Source organism: Hoplias malabaricus, chromosome 4, assembly GCF_029633855.1.
Source record: "Hoplias malabaricus isolate fHopMal1 chromosome 4, fHopMal1.hap1, whole genome shotgun sequence".
In the NCBI taxonomy this organism is placed as follows: Eukaryota; Metazoa; Chordata; class Actinopteri; order Characiformes; family Erythrinidae; genus Hoplias; species Hoplias malabaricus.
Genome location: NC_089803.1, coordinates 7770963 through 7797775, shown reverse-complemented (window position 1 = coordinate 7797775; position 26813 = coordinate 7770963). Strand labels below are relative to the sequence as shown.

General features: G+C 42.6%; 1 protein-coding gene across 1 annotated transcript; it reads left to right on the top strand.

Annotated features, from left to right (window-relative positions):
* The first annotated feature begins 2711 nt into the window (after positions 1-2711).
* LOC136695688 (H-2 class II histocompatibility antigen, A-S beta chain-like) lies at positions 2712-18656 on the top strand. Its single transcript, XM_066669909.1, has 9 exons — positions 2712-2808; positions 6802-7164; positions 7298-7339; positions 8800-9084; positions 14170-14277; positions 14415-14456; positions 16203-16250; positions 16943-17022; positions 18226-18656. The coding sequence occupies exons 1-8, from the start codon at positions 2745-2747 to the stop codon at positions 17011-17013; spliced, it is 1023 nt and encodes a 340-aa protein (XP_066526006.1). The 5' UTR covers positions 2712-2744; the 3' UTR covers positions 17014-17022; positions 18226-18656.
* Positions 18657-26813: the final 8157 nt, after the last annotated feature.

Below are 26813 nucleotides of genomic sequence, written 5' to 3'. Positions count from 1 at the left end.
ATGACCTGAAGAGTTCTGATTCAGATGTGTGTGTCTGGGTTATATGTGGTCAGCAGGGTCTACAGAGAGAATGACCTGAAGAGTTCTGATTCAGACGTGTGTGTCTGGGTTATATGTGGTCTGCAGGGTCTACAGGGAGAATGACCTGAAGAGTTCTGATTCAGACGTGTGTGTCTGGGTTATATGTGGTCAGCAGGGTCTACAGAGAGAATGACCTGAAGAGTTCTGATTCAGATGTGTGTGTCTGGGTTATATGTGGTCAGCAGGGTCTACAGAGAGAATGACCTGAAGAGTTCTGATTCAGACGTGTGTGTCTGGGTTATATGTGGTCTGCAGGGTCTACAGGGAGAATGACCTGAAGAGCTCGGATTCAGACGTGTGTGTTTGGGTAAGCAGGCAAATCCCTTTGTTGTGGGTGAGTTCAGAAAACGCATTTCCTTATCTCTGATCCCAAGAGACATGAGCTTGGGTGCTGTTCACTCTCCGTTGTGAGGAGGGACAAGAAGCTGGTCCTTTTTGATGATAATGAAAAAACAGATTCCTGAAAAGAGGGAAAGATCATGAATTAATGAAGAGATTAAGATGGGAGCTCTTACTCATTCAGTTGTTCTTCTGTCTGTATTTCATTCAGTTCTCTGAGGTGAGTTTTATTTTCTTAAATTAATCCACTGTTTCTGAAGTGGTCGATCCCACATTGGGTCACATTTAAATTAATGTAAAACTTGGTTTATATTGTGAGTTTATTCTGTTCAACTGGAGTTAGAACAGAGTGTGTTTCAGGCTCTATTCTTTTCAGTGGGAGACTCGCTGGACGAGAACAGCCCATTCCCCACCCTCTCCACCCTCTCCACTCTTACCCACTGCAGGGACATTCTAACAGAAACCTATTTCACTTCTAAAAATCTTGGGGGACTAAAAGTAAGTAAATAAGTCCCCCCTCGTGAGCTTTGGTTCCACCCAAGATTTTTTTCTTGCCACTGTTGCCCCTGGTTTGTTCACCTCTGGGTTTTATGTTTAACTTTAGAACTTTGTCTTTACTGGAATTCTGTGAAGCTGCTTTGTGACGTCAGTTTTAAAAAGTGCTGTACAAATAAATTTGATTTCATTTCATTTAATAACGTAACGGTTCATATATATTTTCCACTCAAAATATGTAATATTACTGACGATTTTCCTCAATAAATAAACTGTTTTGTATGTTTTGTTTTGTATGGTTGTTTGTAAAGCACCTGGTTAGCACAGAGATAGCAATTTCCGATCTGGATCACTTTTAGAGTGTTTACAGATTCATTATCATTACATTTAATATATGGATCTACAAACTGACTCTGGTTTATATTTGTTTTATATTTTAAACTGTATCTTATTTAATTAAAAGTTCAAACATAATGGTGTTTAATACTATAAATGTATAATTACACCATACCACATTCATCATATTAAGCAGCAGGTTAATAAAACATTCACGTTCACTTTGCAACTTTATTCAATTTGTAAATAAATAACCCCATCTATTGGCAAAATGTTGCAACTTTAACGCAAAGGCCAAGACGTTGTACAATTATGTGTGCACACGTTAAAAAACACAGGTACGTCTGTACATGTAGTGTTAAATGCCTTTTATGATGTTTTTATTCTTCTCTTAATTTAACTGCATATTAACTGTTTCTTTGCACTCTGTAAATCACTCTGAATTGCCCTTGTGTATGATAGGTGCTCTATAAATAAACTTGTGTCTTGCCTTTAGGTTCCCTGACAGCAAGGAGACGGCGGACCACTGTAGTTCCACTGAGGACAAAGTTGGAGGTCCACTAGTGTTTTACACACCGTTTTCTGGGCGGACCACTGGTGATTAAACAGAATTTTAGACAAAACGCCACATTTTAGCACTTTTCCATTCACAGTCCAATTTACATTTTTTCTCCTTCATTAGGTTCTTTTTGTTATTCTTTATAAATAAGATCAGTAAATAATTTAAATCCAGCAGAGTGTCAACATTTTTATCATTTAATCATTTTATATCAGTCTTATACTCATTATTATATCTCTCAGAGTTGTTGGTAATATTTGTATTAGTGTGTTTTCCAGAATAAAAGTCTCTGTGAATGTAAACTCTGTGTGAGGAGATTATAAATGAGTTCTATCCTGTACAGGACAGTAATCTGAGTGGTCCGATGGTGGACCAGCAGTGGTCTACAGTCAGTGGTGTGAGAGCGTTTTTACGCCAGTGGACCGATACATGTTCGCTGTCTGGGATGTTTATTACTTAGCCAACTTGTCTGTAAGTGAAGTATTTTATCGGGCTAAAAGTTACTGTAAATGTCACTATACTTCACAGTAAGTAAATGAACAAGCCTGACGTTTCATTCTAGCCTTCGCCGATTTTCAGAAGCAAATTTCATAAGTGAGTAAAAAACTGGAGCGCGCACTGAAAACAGTAAAACGAGCGCGGAGTTTTCATGATTCTGTGCGCTCCTTGAGTCTGACTTGCTCGATTTAGTGGCGTTTTTGCGCTCTCGCATAAAAGAGAGTGATCTCACTCCATAGCTGCCTTTTACACCCAAGCACACGACGTCACGCAAGGGGCGTTTTTAGAAGCAGCCAAAGTAGTCAATAGCTACTTTCCTTATTGAGGAGTCGGCAAAATTGACCGCTCAGGTCACGTGTGCTGCACATTTACAATGTGAGTTAATGTTTGTGGGCTGTTTACTGTAAAATAGTTGGTAAAAGACACAGAGTGGACGATGCTCGCTGATAAAGATTTAGAGATGTTTCTGCTGCTCTGTTTACTTCTACTGGTTACCGCAGGTGAGTTCGCCGGTCTGAGTGTGTGAAAGTGGAGTGGGGGGGGGTTGAGTCATTTCACTTTATGAGTTGAATTTGTATAAAAACACGGGTGAGGTGTCGAAGCAAGCAGTGTTTGATGTTAGGGCTACGCTCCCAGCTAGCGAAATTGTATCGACCCACACTCGGGCCGTATCATGCTCGCCGCAACAAAAACACGCGGCACGATGCCGGCACGTGGAGTCCGCATTGTCTCGGCCATAGAGCGGGCCGAGAGTTCGGGCCTGAGTCTGGGAAACTGTCAGAAAGTGCCAGACTCGGCCCAGATCTGGTTCATTACTGTTTGTAATAGTTTATTTCTACACACACCTTCCCCTCCCTCAGAAAAGGATAGAATCAGGTTCATGGAGAAATTACTGTTTTATTAAATAACAATTTACACTCTCAGAAAAAAGGTACATCATTGGTCACTAAAGATACAACAGTGTTTAAAAGTCCAGTTTTGTTCCTTAAAGGTAAATTACATTCTCTTCTCCAGAGGGAGACACAAATGTTTGTAGTATTTCATTATAGAAATGTCATATAAAAAAAAACATAATAAAAGTCCTGGAGATGAAACAGGGTGTATGAAATCAACACATTTTAAAATCTACAATTATAATATCATTGTGTTCCCTAATTAAAGGTACAAATATGTGCCCTTTAGGGTACACTACAGAGACACCAAAAGGTACCACCTCAGTGACAACATTTCTGACAGTGAACATACATTCAATGCAATGAGATCAGTAACTGTGCTTTTCATACAACACTGAAATAATGGAAACATACAGCAATTGCAATGTACACAAACAGTACATAAAATCAATAAATGGAAAATACATTTGTAACTGGCATTGAAATTTGAAATCAGCAGTGTCATGATTTCCTCAATCCAATTAACATCCAAATGTTTTTCAAAGAAACATAATTGGTTTTACTCCCTAAGAACTGCCTTTTATATTCAGACCTTTCTTTAAAAACCATGTAATTTAGGCCAAATAAGAAATCGCTTAAAATACAAAAATAAATATTTCACCACTAGGTTTGGAAAAGTAAAAAAATATATAGAAGTTTCTACAAGACAGAAGGGTACTTTACTTCTGTAGTGAAGATCTGTAGTGAAAGAACACTCAAGTGTAGTCACCTCAGTTGTACTCCTTGTTGAATTCCAGCTCTGTAAATAAACAGAGATTATGTACATGTTCTGTTCTCTAAAATATATTTACTTTAAAAACATTTAACGAAAAACTGTAAACTGCAGATTCATTAACTACAGAGCTTCAAATGTAAAAGATTATCAGGTTAACGATTATGCTACAACTGATGCTAAAGATCTCATCTAAAGAAATTAAATTAACCTCCTATCTGCTTTTCTCCCTGCCACCTGCATTTCTCACTGCACCACTAGTTTTCTTACTGCAGTCCATCTTTACATAATTACATAAAGAAAATGAATTAGTTCATGTTCATAGTTAATTTTGAAAAGTTTAACTAACTTCACAGCTCCATAAATAAACTACTTCACATGCTTTTGTTTATTTTTTTCTCTCAGTAAATAGGCTTCTATCATTTTCAATATAACCTCCTTCAACCCATTAATCACTAGCCCAAAATAACTGCTACTCCCTAACACAGGATTAGTGAATGTGGAATTATATATTTAAAACATTACATTACACCAAAATCCAGAACTGAGATTGAGAATGTATTTTAACCTACTTAGCTAGTACCTTATGTCGTCTTAATGTGTTTAAGCAATTTTATTTCTTATACTGAGGTATTCGCTTCTGTGTGACATAAAAACCCCAAAAAATGCTCACATCGTCTTGTAAAATACACCATCAAACCACACAATTACTCAAAATACTCATGTATGAGCGACTGTCATATCATTTAAATGTTTTCTGTCAGAGAAAAAAAAGAGCTAGAGCTATAAACGTATAGCAGTTTATAGAATAACGTACATAATATTAACGATGTTAACTACATTTGGGCGATACGTATGTATTCAAAAATATAAGGTTAAATTGAAATACTTACGGGATGAAGCTGAGGCCGGTGAGAGCTGCTCGCGCCGCGGTCACAGAAAAGAGCGCGAATCTTCATCGTCTCCTTCTTCTGTGTTTTTACAGCGGTTCGCTTCTGCCACCTTCCGTTTTCTCATTCAGAGTTCATTCATTTTAAAGCTGTCGTCTTCAAAAACTTAAATAACACTCTCCTCCCTTCAGCACGGCACCGTCTCCTTATTAACCCTCTTTATCATAATCATTTCTGTCGTTCGTGTCCCAGTCATTACATCAGTATTCTAAAATAGTACAATATTAACAGAGCTTACCTACAACTGTATGGCATTTAACAAGTTAAAATAATGATTCTATTTATTTAACATTTATTACATCGTTTTCCAGACAGTTACCAGTATTTTCTTTTATTTTTAGATGTGGGCCACATACGATCAATACGCAGTATTTAATAAAATGCTCTGATCAATGTAGTGTGCTAATGGCAATCGCTTCTTGCTAGCTGGGTAGGCCAGATATTGGCTTCTGACCATTTTACCTTACCAAGGCATGCAAACCTCAAGAAAGTAAAACATAACCACCAGATTTATAAAATGTGTGATGTCTAATGAGAAAGTGAACACATTGACAACTTCACACTTAAAGGTCAGGTCTATGATTGTGGGGAACTGCGGTTCTCTCTGGTTTGTTTACTTTCAGGCAGTTTACTGTCTCCCACATTTGGAGATATTTCCACCATAAAAGTGACATTTACGATTGTAATAAATAAAATCCCTGTGTATAAAGCTCTGAGGATGTTTCCTCTCCATGTGCTGTTCTCCAGTTGGTTTGTGCTGGAAACGGCTCTAATGTGTTTATGAAGTGTCTTGGTCCGGTATGCTAGGTTTGTGGATTTTTCCAGATTCCACATGTGGACGTGGATTTATCCAATTAAAAATGTGGATTGTTCCACATGTGGAAAATATGTTAGTGTTAAAGTGATATAAATGATATAAACTAATCAACCATAACATAATGACCACCTCCTTGTTTCTACACCCACTGTCCCCTCTCTCAGCTCCACTGTCCACACCAGAGCACTGTGTAGTTCTGCAGTTACAGACTGTAATCCACCTGTTTCTCTGTATAGTTTATTACCCCCCCTTTACCCCTGTTCTTCAGCACTCAAGACCCCCACAGCGCAAATGTGATGTGGTGGTGGATCATTCTCAGAGCTGCAGTGACACTGACGTGGTGGTGATGTGTTAGTGTGTGTTGTGTTGATACGACTGGATCAGACACAGTATGGATAGTGAGTGTAGAAATAAGGAGATGGTCATAATGTTATGGTAGATCTGTTTTAATAAACTCTCCTTTCAGTGGAAGTCAATGTAAAAATAATTGTATTCAGAGTAATTCTGGTGCGTTTCTATTGGTCATTCTTCAGAAAATTTACACAGAGTGTGAAGGACACCTGCTGTGTTCAAATGATGTAAACTATACGTCCACAAACACTGAGAGACTGGTTTATCATTGAGCAGCGACGGTATAAAATGGGTGTGTGTATCAAAATTTGAGAGTACAGTTCTTTTACAAAATTCTCAGTTCAACTTTAAAATTAGATTAAATTAAATCAGAGGATATTTCCTGAGAAAGTGGCATGTACAAGAAACACGATGTGCCAGAGTATATTAGCATTGTACTCACTGAAATGTGGAGTCTAAGGGAAACAGTCATAATGTCTGCATATGTTTAAATGTTCTGAGATAACGAGTGATTATCAAGGACCAGCAAAAACTGTCATAAATGTGTTCAGTTAAATATTGAAGAATAACTCAGTACTGAGCTGTGATTTACTCATTGTCTGTTTAGAAGATCTGTAGTCTACACACACACACAGTTAAAATTATAAAATAACATATTACATAACTTTTTATATATTGACAATTTATTATTATTTTTCTCCATCACCCAGACCCAGTATCTGCACAAACTCCAATCAACATCACTGTCAGTGTGGGTTCTACTGCTGTTCTCCCTTGTGATTTGAGCCGTGAATCCAGTGCACTGTCGTCCAGTGAGAGTCCTCATGTGCAGTGGCGTATCTCCTCTGGAGTTGTGTTTGAGACACATCCAGAGAAGCCGCACCAGGGTGAGGGGTATGAAGGGCGTGTGGATGTTCCTGAAGATCAGCTGCGGAATGGGGACTGTTGTCTGTTTCTAAACAACGTTACAACTGAGGATGAAGGAGAATATGAATGTTACCTACTGGAGAACCAAACAGATAGTTCTCTCCCATCTAAACGTGTTTTCCAACAGAGGGTGAACCTTGTTGTTAGTGAGTAGATCAGAGCCTCGATGTTTCTTGAGTCATACAGAGAATGATTCACTTATGTAGTAGTAGTAGTGTAATTTGTAAGGTTCTGTCTAACAAATTTCTGTTTTACATATTACTTCTTTTTATTCCACAGAAAAATCAGAGATAAACAGCAGTGCGAGGAGAGATTCTTCAAGTGAGTCTGTTACTAACATATTTTTGTTATTCAAAGCAGACTTGTTTAAAAATGTTCTGTTAGGAACATTTATAAAATTGTTAGGAAGCTCAGTTGCAGGTCTGTAGATTCTGGAGTGAAAATGTGTGTGTGCATAAAAAAGTCAGATTTCTAAAACTGTATGTACACACCTGAACACTGTTTCCTCTTTATAAATCAGTCTTCTTCAGAAGAACCTTCTGAAGAACCTCTTAAGGTGAACCAGCCTCATGTCCCACTTCAGTAATGCCCACATTTTACAAATAACTGGTCCATTCAAATCACCTCAAAAATATTTATATATGGGCTTCCCCATTCATTTTCAGTTGAGATAGTGGAGACATTGGAGGACCAAAATAAATTTTTGGAGAATGTGGGATGGAAGATCTTGTTCTGGAGGTTGAGGCGAGGTAAAATATGGTGTTTACTGGCCTCACTATTAGCATCACCAAAAAAACTAAAACAAAACGTACGTTAAGAACCACCATGTGGCAGTCTCTATGGTACATACTACGTTGGTCTACATGTGTACGCATGGGTTTAAATATCTTGTTGTTTTTATGCAGATATTTCTTTATAAATCACACGTTTTGTGCACACACATTTCAGAACAGTTTTTTGTGTATGCACCCACTCATAAATAAAGCCTCTGGATGTCCTCCATCTCCATGACCCACCTTAATTTGGTGCAGGTCAAGGCGCTGAGGGTGTTACTTCTGAGGACACGGCCAGAGAGAGTTGGAGAGAGGCGAGTGTGTGAGAGAGAGTGCTGACAGCAGAGAGAACACCAATTAGTCCACCAAGCCTTTGCAGCATTCCCACGAGCAGCACTAGGGGAACTAGAGAGTACAGTTTCTGGAGAAACTGTGAGTGTGATTGAAGCTCTGCAGCAGTGTTGGATTCTGCACACTACAAGCTGTTGTTTTGGTATGCCGGATGCATAATAAATGACAAACAGATGAGTGTGAGTCAATACGGCTGTGGACTACCTCTCAGTTACCTGCTCTAGAGGAGCACATGGAGTTTGGTGACTGTCAGAAAAGTGAATCTTTATAGTTCTTGGGTGTGTATGGAAGTGAATGGGAGAAATGAGGGATGACAAATGGAGTAAGTGTAATGGGTGAACGTGTCCCGGAACTTGTTAACTGGATTAAATACGTGGAATAATAATAATAATAATAATAATAATAATAATAATGAGGCAGAAGAAAAAGAAACTGACTTAAGAAAAATTGTGATTTCCTACTGCAATCGCACTAAATGTCCCTTCAGACATGCCACCTTCTTCAACACTGCTTGTTTACATTTTAATTATTAAATAAGAGTTTTAACTAAAATATACAACACAGTTCTGCTTGAACATGTGCTGTGATCTGATTAAATGTAATACAGATCTGAATTCTGGGTGAAACACATTGTGTTTACACGGTTCCTCTCTGCAGCTGTTCCAGATGTGTATGTGTTTGTGAAGAAATCTCAGACTGAGTCCAGCGGACTGAACCTGACCTGCCTGGCCACGGGCTTCTACCCCAAAGACCTGAAGATGAGACTGAGGAGATTCACCACTTCACTCCCTGATCATCTACTAACATCCTCAGGAGTCAGACCCAATGGTGATGGAACCTACCAGCTGAGGAAGAGTGTGGACGTCCAGGAGGAAGATACAGCAGGATACGACTGTTCTGTGGAACACAGTGCCCTCCAGGACCCAGTGATTAAACCATGGGGTAAATGTGTAAATGTGTGTGTGTGTGTGTTTGTTGTTTGTTTACTGTGTGTACCAGACATTTTGGCCCTGAGTGTTTTAGGAGGCTTTAATCTTAATATTTATTCATGACTGTAAGGAGCCAGACCCCAGATACAGGGTGCGACCACAGAGGGGTACTTGGTGAGTAACAGTGAAACATACAGTAATGGCTTTGGAAGATGTGAGATTGAGATACAGCCATAATTTATTAAACTAATATTTAAAGTCTAGTCTATGTTAAGTGCCCTAATAAGGGGACAAGTGCATAGAGAAGCAAGGTGAGTTTGGTGTGTGAGAGCTGAAGGAACCGTATCCTCTTTGCTGTGCCTTTTGAGGAGGGTGAATATTCCCTCACACCCTCCTTACTGCACTTCATCTAAACATAACCACTAGTGTTGCACGGTATACCAATACTTATGTTGATACTTTGTCATTAAAAACGGTACAATACCCCATATAATGAGGACCAGTACTTTAAGAACAATATGATAAGAGCAGCATTTCCAACAGGTGCCACAGATGATGTCTGTGCTAGTGTTAGACTTTTCAGACATTCTAGTGAGTTATTTTAAAAACAAAAAACCCGACTAGCACCAGCGATGTTCTGTAAAAAGCTTAGCTACTTCATGTAGAAGAGAATCACCGGTAGCACAACTCGTTAGAACACTGGGACTGAGCGGGAGAGACAGATCCCATAATTGATTGAGGCATTCAGCTTTATTCAAACAGGAAACACGTCTTATGAACGTATGACATGGGGCCGATGGTGCAACTGGACACAGAAATGGTGTAATGTCATTTGTGGCATCACACTTAACTAACGGATACCAGTGATTTTGATACCTCAGCTTGTAGAGGAAGTACATTACTTTTCCTAGCATTTTAGGTTTTGGCATGGTATTGTTTCAGTATCTGTATCAAGATATTTAAGCAGGTATCGTATCGAAAGTCATCATTGTGGTATCGTGACAACACTAACAGGCACACACACACTTCTCAAATCTTCCCAAACACAGCTTTACAGGCACAAAGGGCACATGTATGCTTTAAACACGGTTTAAACAGCTCCAAAACAGAACTGACCTGTATAAAGTGGTGGAGCAACAGCAGACAAGATACTGCTGAGGGACTTTTCAGTTGCATGGTAAATCCTCTGTTCAACTTGCCTCAGCTCAGCCTTCATGAGTCAGATTAAAACAAATGTAATCTCTGCTGCAGCTGAAGATTTTACAGATGGGGAGTTGGTGCTAGACATCTGCGTTGTGTGGCATAGAGTGACGACTCTCTCTGGACAATCAGCGCTCTGCAAGGTTTACACGCCACGGTTTAGTCCCTACTCGACTCGCTCTGAACCACGAGAGAACAATGACTAAATAAGAACCCACTTCCAGAACCAGGACCAGATTTACCTGATGGAGGAGTGGAAAAGATGAGGAGAGTCCAGTAGAGTAGGAACAGTGCAGTGGAAAATCACCATTTGTGATTTGACCCCGAATTTCCATTGGCCAACACCACAATATTCACAGTTAGTGCTGGGTGGTACACAGATACCCATTTCACGGTAAACCACTGAAAATTCCTGATGGTTAGTGATACTGTTGTAATGTTATTTACCACGGTTTGAAAATGTCATGCAAATTGCAACATCAGCTAAAATTAGAAAAAGTCTCCTAGTAGCCGCACATAACATGGGTTTGTTTTGTGTCAGTTGAAATATGGCCCAGTGAAGGAGCAAAGTTGTGGTGCCCAATCTCATATCCCTGTCCTGATTTCACTCCCCAAGGACCCTTGAAACCAGGTTAACACATGGCTGTAGAAAGGTGCAAGTTTATTGATTGTGTTTCAATCAAGACGTTTCATACAAAAACGTATTCTAGCCAGAATTACAAATTCTCCACCCGTTCCACCTTAAATTGTGCATTGCTGCCATTCCATTCCATTCAAACACATTTCTCTTTGTGCTCTAGGAGCTGTTTGAAAGAAGCATGTAAATGTAAAAAAAAATACAGTTGAAGTTTATACAGTTATAATACTTGTTAAACAAAACCTAATACAGTGATTACTCTCTTAATCTCGCAAGGTCCTTCACAGCTTTACAGAAAAACAAGACATTCCATCTTTTATCCACCGCTTATCCGGATCTGGGTTGTGGGGGAAGCAGTCCGAGTAAAGAAACCCAGACCTCCCTCTCCCCAGCCACTGCTTCCAGCTCCTCCGGGGGTATACCGAGGCGTTCCCAGACCAGTTGAGACATGTAGTCTCTCCAGCATGTTCTGGGTCTTCCCCGGACATGCCTGGAAAAACTCACCAGGAAGGCGTGCAGGAAGCATCCGGATCAGATGCACGAACCACCTCAACAGGCTACCCTCGACGTGGAGGAGCAGCGGCTCCACTCCCGAGTCTCTCCGGATGTCCGAGCTCCTAACCCTCTCTCTAAGGGAGAGTCCCGACACCCTGCGGAGAAAACTAATTTCAGCCACTTGTACCTGCTATCTCATTCTTTCGGTCACTACCCAAAGGTCATGACCATAGGTGAGAGTTGGGACGTAGATTGAACAGTAAATTGAGAGCTTTGCTTTTCTACTGGGCTCTCTTTTTACCACAACAGACCGGTACAGAGCCTGCATTACTGCAGATTCTGCACCAATCCACCTGTCAATCTCCCGCTCCATCTTTCCCTCACTCGTGAACAAGACCCCGAGGTATTTGAACTCCTCCACTTGAGGCAGGATCTCACTTCCAACCTGGAGAGAGCACTCCACCCTTTTCCGACTGAGTACCATGGACTCAGATTTGGAGGTGCTGATTCTTATCCCTACCGCTTCACACTCAGCTGCAAACTGGAGGTCCCAGCTCAATTAAGCCAACAAAAAGACATAATCTGCAAAAAGCAGACCTGGAATCCTGAGACAACCTTCCGCCACTTGGCTATGCCGAGAAATTCTGTCCATAAAAGTTATGAACAGAACTGGTGACAACTGGCAGCCCTGACAGAGTCCAACTCCAACTGCAATCCAGTCTGACTTACTGCCAGCCTTACGAACCAGACTCCTGCTCTGTTTATATAGGGACTGGGTAGCTCATAGCAAAGAGCCCAGTACCACATTCTCCCAGAGCACCCCCCACAGAATATCCCAAGGGACACGGTCGAATGCCTTCTCCAGATCCACAAAACACATGTAGACTAGTTGAGCAAACTCCCTTGCACCATCCAGGATCCTAACAAGGGTAAAAAGCTGGTCCTGTGTTCCATGACCGGGACGGAGTCCGCATTGTTCCTCCTGGATCTGAGGAGGATAATGATTGAGGTCAACAATTCCCCACCCCCACCATATACAGTGTTGGTGAAAAACTGCTTTCCCCTTGTGAGTCACCTGATGGTTTGGCAGAATCTTCTCTGAGCCGACCGAAAGTCATTTTCCATGTCCTCACCAAACTCCTCCCACACCCGAGTTTTGCCTCAGCGACAGCCAAAGCCACAAGCCACTTGGCTCTTTGGAAGTCCCCCAGCAGAAGTCCCCAGGAGTCCCCAGAATGAGTACTCTCCAGCACCCCCTCTAGGGTCCCTAAGAAGACCAAGTACTCTGAACTGCCGTTCGGTGCATAAGCCCAAACAACTGACTGCGCCCTTTTCCCAACCCGAAGGCGCAGGGAAATTACCCTCTCGTCCACTGGGGGAAACCCCAACGTGCAGGCGCTAAGCCGGGGGGCAATGAGTAAGCCCACTCCTGCCTCTCACCCTGGGCAACTCCAAAGTGAAAGAGCATTTAGCCCCTCTCAAGGAGATTGTTTCCAGAGCCCATAATGTGTGACGAGGTGAGCCCAACTATATCTAACCGGTACCACTCAACCTCGCGCACCAGCTCAGGCTCTTTTCCCACCAGAGAGGTTACATTCCATGTTTCAATAGCCAGTTTCAGTAACCAAGGATCAGAACACCAAGGCCCCTGCCCTCGACTGCCACCTGATTCACAATGCACCAGACCCAGATTACTACCTCTCCCACAGACCCAGATTACTACCTCTCCCATGGGCCCACCACAGGTGGTGGGCCCATGGGAGAGTGTACCAATGTTGCTCCTTCAGGCTGAACCTGGCCGGCCCCCTTGAGTAAAAGTCTGACCACCAGGCACTTGCCAAGGAGAACATTTCAAGAACAGTTCATTTATCACCTCAGTTCAGCACTGCTAAATATTTTTAGGAGAATTTAGAGTTAATGGCATTTTTTCAATATGTAAATTTAGGATGGAAAATGTGATGATTGTGAAAAGGAGACAAATCTGAATGTTGAGTCTAGTTCAGTTTCTCTCAGTGACTCCTGTGTCACTGACTTCATGTCACTGTAAAGACTGCTGAACAGAACAAAAGAGGAAAGAAAAATAGGTCGTAAACTCTTTTAATTCAGACCTTCACAACATTTAACCACTGTGATCACTTTTTCCAAGAATCCCATCGTTACTTATTTAACTTGATCTGAACAGAGAGAAATGTCAATTTTAACATTGCATTAGTCCTCAGTTCATTCTTACAATTCTCACAGGGGTTTATTTTAATCCAGAAACACTGAAGAGTAGAGAGTCCACCATTAGACTCAGAATATCCCATTGTTCTTACAGTAGTTACAGTTCTTACAGGGGTTTATTTTAATCCAGAAACACTGAAGAGTAGAGTCCTCCATTAGACTCAGAATATCCCACTGTTCTTACAGTAGTAACAGTTCTTACAGGGGTTTATTTTAATCCAGAAACACTGAAGAGTAGAGAGTGCTCCATTAGACTCAGAATATCCCACTGTTCTTACAGTAGTTACAGTTCTTACAGGGGTTTATTTTAATCCAGAAACACTGAGGAGTAGAGTCCTCCATTAGACTCAGAATATCCCACTGTTCTTACAGTAGTTACAGTTCTTACAGGGGTTTATTTATGTATTTATGTAATATTTCTGAGCCCAGTATGAATTGCCCCCGTGGGGATAAATAAAGTGTACTCAGTTCAAGTAAATACAGGGTTTTTAATTTAATCCAAAGACTGTCTGTGAAGATTGTTCCTCACTTTTCTGTTTACAGACGGAACATACAGTGGCTCTTCAGGTGATAATAGATGGATTATTGGAGGAGTGGTAGTGGGGTTGTTGTTGTTGGTGTCTATCGTGATTGGGATCATTGTCTGTAAAAGTGAGTATCATCCATTTACTTTAGTTTTAAAAATCACTCTGAATTTCCATAATACAAAAATATATTAAATGTACAGTCAGTTACTGGTCATTGTTATATAAAAGGTGATAATGTTCATTTTTAAACTGTATTTAAAGGAAGAAAAAGTAAAAGTCCATCCCAGTCTCCTCCGGCAGGCGGTGAGTGTCAGATGTTCACAAGTCATTTTTTGCAAGTCCAAGTGGAGTCTCTCATGGTTGAAAAACATTAATGACATCTGGTCCCACACACATCACTGCACTGCTATTTTTATGAGTTTAAGTCATGTATTGTGCTGTCTTTTTTTTAAGCACACACTACTCTATCAAAATAGATCAGTTTAATGATCACTCTTAAAAGTACAGGGTTTGCCATTTATATGGATACACCTTAATAAAATGGGATTGGTTGGTGATATTAACTTCCTGTTTGTGGCACATTAGTATATGGGAGGGGGGAAAATTTTCAAGATGGGTGGTGACCATGGCGGGCATTTTGAAGTCGGACATTTTGGATCCAAATTTTGTTTTTTCAATGGAAAGAGGGTCATGTGACACATCAAACTTGTTGGGATTTTCACAAGAAAAACAATGGTGGTAACTTTATTCTTTCATGAGTTATTTACAAGTCTCTGACCACTTATAAAATGTGTTCAAAGTGCTGCCCATTGTGTTGTATTGTCAATGCAACCCTCTCCTCCCACTCTTCACACACTGATAGCAACACCGCAGGAGAAATGCTAGCACAGGCTTCCAGTATCCGTAGTTTCAGGTGCTGCACATCTTGATGGTATGGTGTGAAATATGGGGTACATTTGGCCCATTCTTCATCATTGGAAACCTCAAGGCCACTGGATATGTGAAATTACTACATGATGATGTGTTTTCCTCTTTATGCACTGAAGCTGGCACGTTCCCTGAGTTTTTCCAGCAAGATGGAGCACCACCACATTATGGGTGTCAGGTCCGAGCATTCCTAAATGAACAGTTTCCTGGAAAGTGGATTGGTCATCGTGGGCCAGTTGAATGGCTGCCAAGGTCTCCCGATCTGACCCCTTTAGACTTTTATATTTGGGGTCATCTGAAGGCAGTTGTCTATGCTGTGAAGATACGAGATGTGCAGCACCTGAAAGTAGCACATTTCTCCTGTGGTGTTGCTATCAGTGTGTGAAGAGTGGGAGAAGAGGGTTGCATTGACAATCCAACACAATGGGCAGCACTTTGAACACATTTTATAAATGGTCAGAAAATTGTAAATAACTCATGAAAGAATAAAGTTACGTTAACACCATTGTTTTTCTTGTGAAATTAGCAATAAGTTTGATGTGTCACATGACCCTCTTCTCATTGAAAAAACAAAAGTTGGGTCCAAAATGTCCAACTTCAAAATGCCCGCCATGGTCACCACCCATCTTGAAATCCCCCCTCCCATATACTAATGTACCACAAACAGGTTAATATCACCAACCATTCCCATTTTATTAAGGTGTATCCATATAAATGGCCCATCCTGTATATTTCAAGGCAGTGTGTAGAAACCCATAAAAAAGCTTTAAGTTTACTCTATTTTGTAATATTTCAGCTGTTGTTTTCTGCACTCCAGGATGTTTGAGTTTATCATAGTTTCTAAATAATTCATTCTCCTGATCCTCATCTGAACACAGAGATTTCTCCAGTTCTCCAAGTTGTTGTTTGTGATCTATTTCTTCATCTCCCTCAAAGTGCTGGAGATCCACTCCAGCCTGAGCTTCCTCAGCAATCAGAGTCTTTCACATTCACACTGAGACTGTGCTGAACATGTTTAGAGTCAGTGAAGGGTTAATGAGTGAATGTGGAACCAGTCAATCAGTACACAGCAGATGTTACTGCACATCTGTACTCACCTCTCTCTAAATCCTGCTCTTTCAGGTGAGGGGACTCCTCTGAGTCCTGTTCCTCCACAGCCTGTGGTAAACGGTGAGTTGAGTTATAGTTTCTTTCTCCTCTGAGCTCTGAGTGAACTCTACAAAGTGTAAAGTCCAGCTTCATTTTTGAGCGTAATACAACAGTGTAATGTTTATTAGTGAAGCTGTTTTTCTCTGTTCTCTGTGAAATGAAATAAAACTGAACCTAGTTTAAACATTGTTTCTGGAACAGAGCACTAATTAATAAACAGATGGGGTTCATTTCTACTCTTCAGCTAATGTTTTTATTTCTTATTTTAATCTGTTTTGCTCCTGAACACATCTGACTCCTGTTTAGTTTTTAAAGTCAGTGAAGAGTGTGTAATCTGTAAATGTGTGCAGTGTCTTTGAGGAAATGCAGTTTAATCCTGATCTCTGAGATTATAAACAGACGAGTGGAGAGAGGGAGGCATCTGCAGAGATTTATTTAAAATGATGAACATTCACAGCTCAAACTCCACTGAACTCCTCCACACAGACACTGGAATAAAACTAGAATCAAACACTGAGAGAAAATGAGGAAAAACACACCACACACCAGCAACAGACACGTCTTAAAGATTAATGACACGGTCCAAAAGTCCTGAGGAAATACAGCAACACGTCTTTAAACTTTAGAGAGGCTTCTCCTTTATTTTAGATTTATTTTAGATTCTACACCAATGAAGGATCTGGAGACTTTTAATAAACTTTGTATTTTTTTAGGTTCCTGTGTTAGGAATAAAACTGATGAAGACACTGAGATGGTGGAGGAGGACCAGCAGGAAGAGGAATGATCTGAAGATGTAAGTGTTTATTCACCTGAAGATACAGACACACACTAAACTCTAAACTAACTTTCAGAAAGTGGACCGGACGGGAACGGTGGGATTCACACACACTGACCTTCAACAGTTTGAGTTTATTCACTGCTCTTTAACCTGGGAGGGGTTCACTTCACTTAGAAAAGTCAGGACAGTGATTTCCCTCAGACTCTGGAGCAGGTGATTAGTGTTGAGTTGATGAACTTCACAGATCTCTGTGTTAGAGACTAATGACAGTAAAAGTGCTGCTGTTAGATACTAATCTGGAAGATAAGAAAACAGGTTTAATTCTGTGTTCAGTAACTAGTCAGAACAACGTTACTGTAGTACACACACACACACACACACACACACACACACACACACCTGCCTTACAGTGTCAGTGCAGGTGTAGAGTTAGAGATTCAGCTGAAGTCAGTTGATCTGTAAACACAGGACCCACTTCCAGAACTGACCCTGACTGTACACACCTCTGTAGAAGGGGTTTACAGAAACACAGCTGATACAACTCAGTGTCTTTATTCATTTAGAGAGAAGTACACACTGCACACATCATTAACATATGATTTAACACGTCATTGACCAGCTCCGCCCCTGACTCTGCTCCTTGTGTTTTTAAGAAAGTTCTACTCAGAGCTGATGAAGTTATAAACGTTACAGACACAAAGGGAAATGAGGAGTCGAAATATGTTTGAAGTTTAAAACATTTACTTCTTCACGAGTTCACTGAAAATATAACACAGTACATGTTTCATCAGCTCTGAAAACGTGGCTATACACAGCACTCTAGCAATGCAGTCGCTTGTATAGGACCCCTGAGCTGAGCTGCACTAAGCTCCTAATTGCCTGAATGATCAACGCATTCCTGTTATTTGTTCCTTATCAAAGCATTCTTCCATACTTTCTAGTGTACAGTGAAAACACCAGATAAAACAAAATACATTTTAGAAAAACAAACTTGGGGGGGGGATTAAATTTTAAAAATTAGATTAAATTTTACGTTCACTTGTAAACAGAACAGTCCTCTGATGTAATGAATACATTCATTATAATTTAATGAGATTAATCTATGTTCATCATGTGCTCACATCTCTTTATATCAACTTTTAATGACAATTACTTTCTCTCTCTCTCTCTCTCTCTCTCTCTCTGTCTGTGTGTGTGTGTGTTTGTGTGTGTAACTAGGTTCCTCATTGACTAGAAGCTCCACTCAAATCATTTTTTCTAAAATGTTAACCGCTATTGTCTTAAACGCAGTGTGTAGTACTGTAATAATGCACTTTGCTCTTTGTAGCATGTTTATTTACTTTATGATGTATTTTGTTATGAAAAGCTGTGAGGTCTGTCAGAGTTCATATGAGCTGCAGGTGACCACTGTCTTCCTTCTACCCTCCCCTCCACACTGCAGCCAGATACTCTCACTGACCACCAGGGGGAGACACCGTTCATCGTCAACAAGACTAATGACTGATCCCTCCTTTAATGTTGTGTGCACACTGTCTTTTTCAGGAAATGGGTACAATTTATTATTATTGTTTTAAATGTAGTTTTTTTTTTATCTTTGGTGGATGTTTTAAATGCTGTTGAATGATATTTTTGTACAGAATGTAAATATCTTAAGGCATATTTCTATTAAAAATAAAACATTTCTATCAACATCACTCTGCTCTCATTTTTATTGAAAGATTTTCTAAATGTTTACTGTAAATAGAACATTTTTGCTTTTTTTACAAGAGCAGTAAGTCATTTTTTCTGATCAAAAATAAACAAAATATAACAGTAATTTCATCAGCTACAGAGAAATCCCAATCACAGTCTCTAAACTGGACCCTCTGATAGTGTACTGAGGTATTACAGTGTCCCCTGCTCCTACAGAACAGTCTGACTGTGTTCCTGCCCCCACCCCCTCGGTCACAGTCTCTAAACTGGACCCTCTGATGGTGTACTGAGGTATTACAGTGTCCCCTGCTCCTACAGAACAGTCTGACTGTGTCCCTGCCCCCACCCCTCGGTCACAGTCTCTAAACTGGACCCTCTGATGGTGTACTGAGGTATTACAGTGTCCCCTGCTCCTACAGAACAGTCTGACTGTGTTCCTGCCCCCACCCCCTCGGTCACAGTCTCTAAACTGGACCCTCTGATGGTGTACTGAGGTATTACAGTGTCCCCTGCTCCTACAGAACAGTCTGACTGTGTCCCTGCCCCCGCCCCCTCGGTCACAGTCTCTAAACTGGACCCTCTGATGGTGTACTGAGGTATTACAGTGTCCCCTGCTCCTGCTCCGGCGACTTGATCCACTCAGGAGTGAACTTCCACTAAAGCTGTGGATAACGGTGACACGGTGACAATGGGAGCTCGGTGATTTGGATCTTTTTGTCTGACTGTAGTTGTCAGTTCACCCGTTTTAAAAGGTAAGATTGTCTAGGAATGAAGTGAAGCCCTTGTCCATGAAGCAACAGTAAAATTCCACGTTTTACACAGAATACATTTGTACAACTGTGTAGAACATACCATTAAGATGTTAATGTCCCCATAAAACCCACTGAAAATAATGGTGCTCCCCCACAGAGGCCCTCGGTGGGATTTGTGTGGACACGGCCAAGTCCAGACTGCCCACATATAACGAGAAGTGGACATACAGGGTATAAAGTGTTTCTGGCTGAAGCTGGGGTCACCCACAGTGGCCTGTTGGGGTCTGAGTGGCCCTGCCCCTGCCCACAGTGCCCACGGCTTGTCCACAAAGGGCCAGTGTGTGTGTGTGTGTGTGTGTGCAGGGCATGTGTTATAGAATATCATCCAGCAGATGGACTTGTGGAGTTGGTGTAATGACACGTATTGTCCAGGAGATGGAGTGTTTCCTAAAACAGGAATTCTTAATTTGGACAGATGTCTTAAACCCCAAACCCTTCTGCTGTAGCGATGGCCGAAGGGAACGGTGTAACAGTGTAATGGTGTTGTAGATAACGATGAATGTGTGATGACCTGCTCAGCAATGTCTCACACACCCCACACACTGCAGTGGGCTCAGCTGCTCTAGAGGATAATAAAGTTGGTGACTACACCACCCTGGGAATTTCAACCAAGGGATATCTGCTCCTGAATAGAGAATGTTTGACTTGTCTAGAAGCTCCACTCAAACTATTTCTTCTAAAAGTTAACTGCTGTTATCTTTCTTAAAGACACTGTGTGTACAGTAATAATGCACTTTTCTCTCGTATCCTGTTTATTTACTTAATTATGGTGTATTTCGTTATGAAAAGCTGTGAGATCTTTCAGAGTTCATATGAGCTGCAGGTGACCACTGTCTGCCTTCTACCTTCCCCTCCACACTGCAGCCAGCTGCTCTCACTGACCACCAGGGGGAGACACAGTTCATCTCCAACAAGACTAATGACTGATCACTTCTTTAATGTCGTGTGCTTTGACTTTTTCAGGAAAGTGAACACTCTTTATTATTATTTTAAATGTTTTTTTTTAATGTAGTCCTTCTCTCCCATGGACACACCACCTGTGGGAGAGGTAGTAATCTGGGTCTGGTGCATTGTGGATCAGGTGGCAGCCGAGAGTGTGGACCCTGGCGTTCTGATCCTCGTTTACTGCAACTGGCTCTTGAAACATGGAATGTAACCTCTCTGGTGGGAAAAGAGCCTGAGCTGGAGGGAAATTTCCTTGCACCTTCGGGTTGGGGAAAGGGCTCTGAAGGTGTTTTGTGCTTATGCACCAAACAGCAGTTCAGAGTACCAGTCCTTCTTGGGGACCTAGAGGGGGTGCTGGAGAACACTCATTCTGGGGACTCCATTGTTCTGCTAGGGGACTTCAACACTCCCGTAGGTAATGACAGTGAGACCTGGAGGGGCGTGATTAGGAAGAACAGCCCAGCTGATCTGAACCCGAGTGGTGTTCAGTTATTGGATTTCAGTAAGTCCGACTGGTTTGGAGTTGGACTCTGTCAGGGCTGCCCGTTGTCACCGGTTCTGTTCATAATTTTTAGCCAAGTAGCGGAAGGTGTCCGGTTTGGTGGTCTCAGGATTGCATGTCTACTTTTTGGTCTTGTTGGATTGTTGGAAATCCGAGTCCATGGTACTCAGTCGGAAAAGGGTGGAGTGCTCTCTCCAGGTTGGAAGTGAGGTCCTGCCTCAAGTGGAGGAGTTTAAATACCTCAGGGTCTTGTTCACGAGTGAGGGAAAGATGGAGCGTGAGATTGACAGGCTGATCGGTGCAGCGTCAGCAGTAATGCGGGCTCTGTACCGGTCCGTTGTGGTGAAGAGAGAGCTGAGCAGAAAAGCAAAGCTCTCGATTTACCGTTCAATCTACGTCCCAACTCTCACCTATGGTCACGAGCTTTGGGTAGTGACCGAAAGAACGAGATCGCGGGTACAAGCGGCTGAAATGAGTTTTCTCCGCAGGATGTCCGGACTCTCCCTTAGAGACAGGGTTAGGAGCTCGGACATCCGGGAGAGACTCTCCTCCACGTCGAGAGGAGCCAGTTGAGGTGGTTCGGGCGTCTGGTCCTGATGCCTCCTGGACGCCTTCCTGGAGAGGTGTTCCGGGCATGTCCAACGGGGAGGAGGATGGATGTAGGTCATTTTTTTTTATCTTTGGAGGATGTTTTAAATGCTGTAAATGATATTTTTGTACAGAATGTAAATATTTTATGTTATATTTGTATTACAAACATTTCTATCAACATCATTCTGCTCTCGTTTACTGAAAGCTTTTCTAAATGTTTACTGTAAATAGAACATTTCTGATTCTTTAACTCTCCTGTTCTGTTGCAGATCAAATTGACCCATTTTAAAGTTTGAAGATCTAGGAAAAAAGGTTAAAAGTATTTTTTTACTGTGAAACTTCTTCTGCTTGCTTTAATTAGTGCAATCAACATATAACATGAAAATGGTTCATCTCACATATTTGCAACCACCCCCTGCATTACACAGATACTATTCAGGTCAGTTTGACCCGGCAGTGAAACTGGAGGTAAAAGGGTGTCAGAAATGTCAGAGTATTTCTTTGTTTGCAACTGTGAGACATATTTCAGCTAAATCTCTCTCTCTCTCTCTCTCTCTCTCTCTCTCTCTCTCTCTCTCACACACACACACACACACACACACACAGTTACACAGGTGCAGATGTTATGACTTTTGACATGAACTATTCATGTTCTCGCAGGAAATCTCCACCCACATTCAGTGGACACTCAACAGGGGAGGGACAAAACATAAAAGATCCTCTGCATGGGAGTCTTACCAACATTACACTGTGTCAGACAGACCTTTACAAAATGAGCAGCCGAAGCAAAATGATGACAGTCCAGGAGGCTCTGGAATCATCATTGATCATCGTGAAGTAGAGGAGGATGTGTCTGAAGATGAAGACTATCTTGAGCTAAATTCTGATTCTAATGATTCTGATATTGGGGCGGCACTGTAGCGCAGCAGGTAGTGTGTTTGAGTCCCGCTCAGGATGACTGTCTGTGAGGAGTGTGGTGTGTTCTCCCTGTGTCTGTGTGGGTTTCCTCCGGGTGACTGTCTGTGAGGAGTGTGGTGTGTTCTCCCTGTGTCTGCGTGGGTTTCCTCCGGGTGACTGTCTGTGAGGAGTGTGGTGTGTTCTCCCTGTGTCTGTGTGTGTTTCCTCCAGGTGACTGTCTGTGAGGAGTGTGGTGTGTTCTCTCTGTGTCTGCGTGGGTTTCCTCCGGGTGACTGTCTGTGAGGAGTGTGGTGTGTTCTCTCTGTGTCTGCGTGGGTTTCCTCCGGGTGACTGTCTGTGAGGAGTGTGGTGTGTTCTCTCTGTGTCTGCGTGGGTTTCCTCCGGGTGACTGTCTGTGAGGAGTGTGGTGTGTTCTCCCTGTGTCTGTGTGGGTTTCCTCCGGGTGACTGTCTGTGAGGAGTGTGGTGTGTTCTCCCTGTGTCTGCATGGGTTTCCTCCGGGTGACTGTCTGTGAGGAGTGTGGTGTGTTCTCCCTGTGTCTGTGTGTGTTTCCTCCAGGTGACTGTCTGTGAGGAGTGTGGTGTGTTCTCTCTGTGTCTGCGTGGGTTTCCTCCAGGTGACTGTCTGTGAGGAGTGTGGTGTGTTCTCCCTGTGTCTGTGTGTGTTTCCTCCGGGTGACTGTCTGTGAGGAGTGTGTTGTGTTCTCCCTGTGTCTGTGTGTGTTTCCTCCGGGTGACTGTCTGTGAGGAGTGTGGTGTGTTCTCCCTGTGTCTGTGTGGGTTTCCTCCGGGTGACTGTCTGTGAGGAGTGTGGTGTGTTCTCCCTGTGTCTGTGTGTGTTTCCTCCGGGTGCTCCGGTTTCCTCCCACGGTCCAAAAACACACGTTGGTAGGTGGATTGGAGACTCAAAAGTTTCTGTAGGTGTGAGTGTGTGACGGTGTGTGTGTGTGTTGCGCTGTGAAGGACTGGTGCCCTCTCCAGAGTGTGTTCCTGCCTTGCTCCCAGTAATTCCAGGTAGGCTCTGGACCCACCTCGACCCTGAACTGGATAAGGGTTACAGATAATGAATGAATGAATGAATTAATGAGTTTCCTTCTTAATCACCAGTGAAATGAATCTAAAAAACACACATCATTCTACAACCAAAGAATCTATTCTGATTAAGTTCTGTGTAACAATCTATAGATCATGTTTACAGTATTCATTATTAGTGGGTTTTCTAAAATAATTCACTTGTGTTCCCCCTGTCTCTCCTCAGTAAACGTCTAGATGCAGCTAGAAGTCTGAACATTCATATTTCCTTCCCTAACATTTTAAAGTTTTGAGATATTGAGCTTCACAGATTGTGCTTCTCCTCAGCGTTATATGCTCAGTTCCAGTGCCACACTGTGCGCCTTGAACAGCCGGAGTTGGGTGGGGGTGGAGTTAAGTGTGGATGGAGTTGGATGTGGATTGAGTTGAGTGGGGTGGAGTTGAGTGTGGGTGGAGTTGGGTGTGGATGGAGTTGAGTGTGGGTGGAGTTGAGTGTTGGTGGAGTTGGGTGTGGATGGAGTTCAGTGTGGGTGGAGTTGAGTGTTGGTGGAGTTGGGTGTGGATGGAATTGAGTGTGGATGGAGTTGAGTGTTGGTGGAGTTGGGTGTGGATGGAGTTGAGTGTGGGTGGAGTTGAGTGTTGGTGGAGTTGGGTGTGGATGGAATTGAGTGTGGATGGAGTTGAGTGTGGGTGGAGTTGAGTGTGGGTGGAGTTGGGTGTGGATGGAGTTGAGTGTCAGTGCAGTTAAGTGTGGATGGAGTTGGATGTGGATTGAGTTGGGTGTGGGTGGAGTTGGGTGTGGATGGAGTTGATTGGGGTGGAGTTGAGTGTAGATGGAGTTGAATGTGGGTGGAGTTGGGTGTGGATGGAGTTGAGTGTCAGTGCAGTTAAGTGTGGATGGAGTTGGATGTGGATTGAGTTGGGTGTGGGTGGAGTTGGGTGTGGATGGAGTTGAGTGGGGTGGAGTTGAGTGTAGATGGAGTTGAGTGTGGGTGGAGTTGGGTGTGGATGGAGTTGAGTGTGGGTGGAGTTGGGTGTGGATGGAGTTGAGTGTGGGTGGAGTTGAGTGTGGGTGGATTTGGGTGTGGGTGGAGTTGAGTGTGGGTGGGGTTGAGTGTGGATGGGGTTGAGTGTGTGTGGAGTTGGGTGTGGGTGGAGTTGAGTGTAGGTGGAGTTGAGTGTAGGAGGAGTTTGGTGTGGGTGGAGTTGAGTGTGGGTGGAGTTGGGTGTGGATGGGGTTGAGTGTGGGTGGAGGTAAGTGTGAATGGAGTTGGATGTGGATTGAGTTGGATGTGGATTGAGTTGGATGTGGATTGAGTTGAGTGTGGGTGGAGTTGGGTGTGGATGGAGTTGGGTGTGGGTGGAGTTGGGTGTGGGTGGAGTTGGGTGGGGGTGGAGTTGAGTGTGGGTGGAGTTGGGTGTGGGTGGAGTTAAGTGTGGATTGAGTTGAGCGTGGGTGGAGTTAGGTGTGGGCAGAGTCGAGTGTGGGTGGAGTTAAGTGTGACGGAGTTCAAATCCTGCTACCCTTAATGTACAACGTTTACATTAAAATAATACATGTTTAATACTGGTTTTATTCCTGAACAATTTATATATATATATATATATATATATATATATATATATATTCATTCATTCATTCATTCATTCATTGTCTGTAACCCTGATCCAGTTCTGGGTCACAGTGGGTCCAGATCCTACCTGGAATCATAGGGCACGGCAGAAACACACCCTGGAGGGGGCCATATATAATATTCTATGTATTAATTTTTACACGTTCTCAAAAAGTCTATAGATGTAGTGCTCTAAAGGATGTAAAGAGAACAATGTTGTAATGAAGCTAAAATGAAGCAATAAAATGAAAGTTGTAAGAGGAAAGGAGGGGTTTAGCGATGTTTGTGAACCATAAATGGTGTAATTCGGGGCACGTTTGGGTGAAAGAGCAGTACTGCAGTAAGGACATTGAACTGCTAGTGGTTAGCATTCTGCCATATTATCTCCCGAGGGAGGTCTCGCATGTTATCTCGATAATTGTATACATCCCCCCATCGGCCGAAGCTGTGACAGCCTGCGAGTGCTCACACACTGTAGTGTCAAAACTTCAGACGTCACATCCTCAGTCCCTGCTCTTAATTTCTGATAACTTTAATCACGCCTCACTGTCCTCCACTCTCCCAACATTCACTCAGTATGTTAAGTGTCACACCAGAGACAATAAAACCCTGGATCTAATGTACGTGAATACTAAGGTGCTTATTGTTCATCACCCCTTCCCCCACTGGGTCGTTCTGATCACAACCTGGTTGTTCTGTCCCCTGTATACATAGTGCTGGTGAATAGACAACCACCCACCAAGAGGTATGTAAGGATCTGGTCTGAGGAAACCAGTAGCACACTGACGGACTGTTTTGACACCATGGACTGGGATGTGTTATGTGAACCTCACGGGGAAGATATTGACAGCTTGACTGGATGCATCATGGACTACATTAACGTCTGTGTGGAAAATACTGTGCCTACCAGGAAGGTATGGTGTTTTTCCAACAATAAACCATGGGCGACCCCTGAATTAAAAGAACTGTTAAATGAGAAGAGGGTTTTTATATCCGGTGACAAGCAGGAGCTTAGAAGAGTGCAGAAGGAGCTGAAGAGGGGGATAAGGAAGGGAAAGGACAAATACAGAAGGAAGCTGGAGGAAAGCCTCAAGGGGTGCAACACCAGAAAGGTCTGGGGAGGCCTGAAAACCATGGCTGGTCAAGCAAAAAACGGTGGGAGGGGTCCCGAATCGGGAGGACAGGACTGGGCAAATGAGATTAATCTTTTTTTCAGAAGATTTGACTGTGTCATCCCACCCTCCTCAATTCATCAAAGCCCAGATTCCACTGTAGTACCACACCTAAATCTCCCCCCCTCTACCCAAATGCCCCTGACACCAATGGCTCCCCTCTCACAGTACACCACCCCACTGTGTTCCTGGCGGAACCAATCCACACACCCTAGCCCTGACCTTACCCAACAGGAGACAGAATACAGCTCCACCCCCCGTTTCTCCATTACAGCTGATCAGGTAAGGAGGGAACGTAGGAGAATAAAGACGAGGAAGGTGGCTGGCCCTGATGGCATCAGCCCCAGGCTGCTTAAAGTCTGTGCTGAACAGCTCTGTGGGGTACTCCTGCACATATTTAACCTGAGCCTCAGTCTGAGAAGAGTTCCACTTCTGTGGAAAACTTCATGTGTGGTTCCAGTTCCAAAGGCTATGCACCCTAGGGAGCCTAACCACTTCAGGCCAGTAGCTCTAACCCCTCACCTAATGAA

What these genes read in the sequence shown, in the direction of transcription:
- LOC136695688 (XM_066669909.1), top strand. Translation starts at nt 2,745, where the DNA reads ATGCTCGCTGATAAAGATTTAGAGATGTTTCTGCTGCTCTGTTTACTT. An exon ending in ACTTCTACTGGTTACCGCAG is followed by an intron (nt 2,809 to 6,801) that starts GTGAGTTCGCCG and finishes TCCATCACCCAG; the next exon opens with ACCCAGTATCTGCACAAACT. An exon ending in CCAGTCTCCTCCGGCAGGCG is followed by an intron (nt 14,457 to 16,202) that starts GTGAGTGTCAGA and finishes CTGCTCTTTCAG; the next exon opens with GTGAGGGGACTCCTCTGAGT.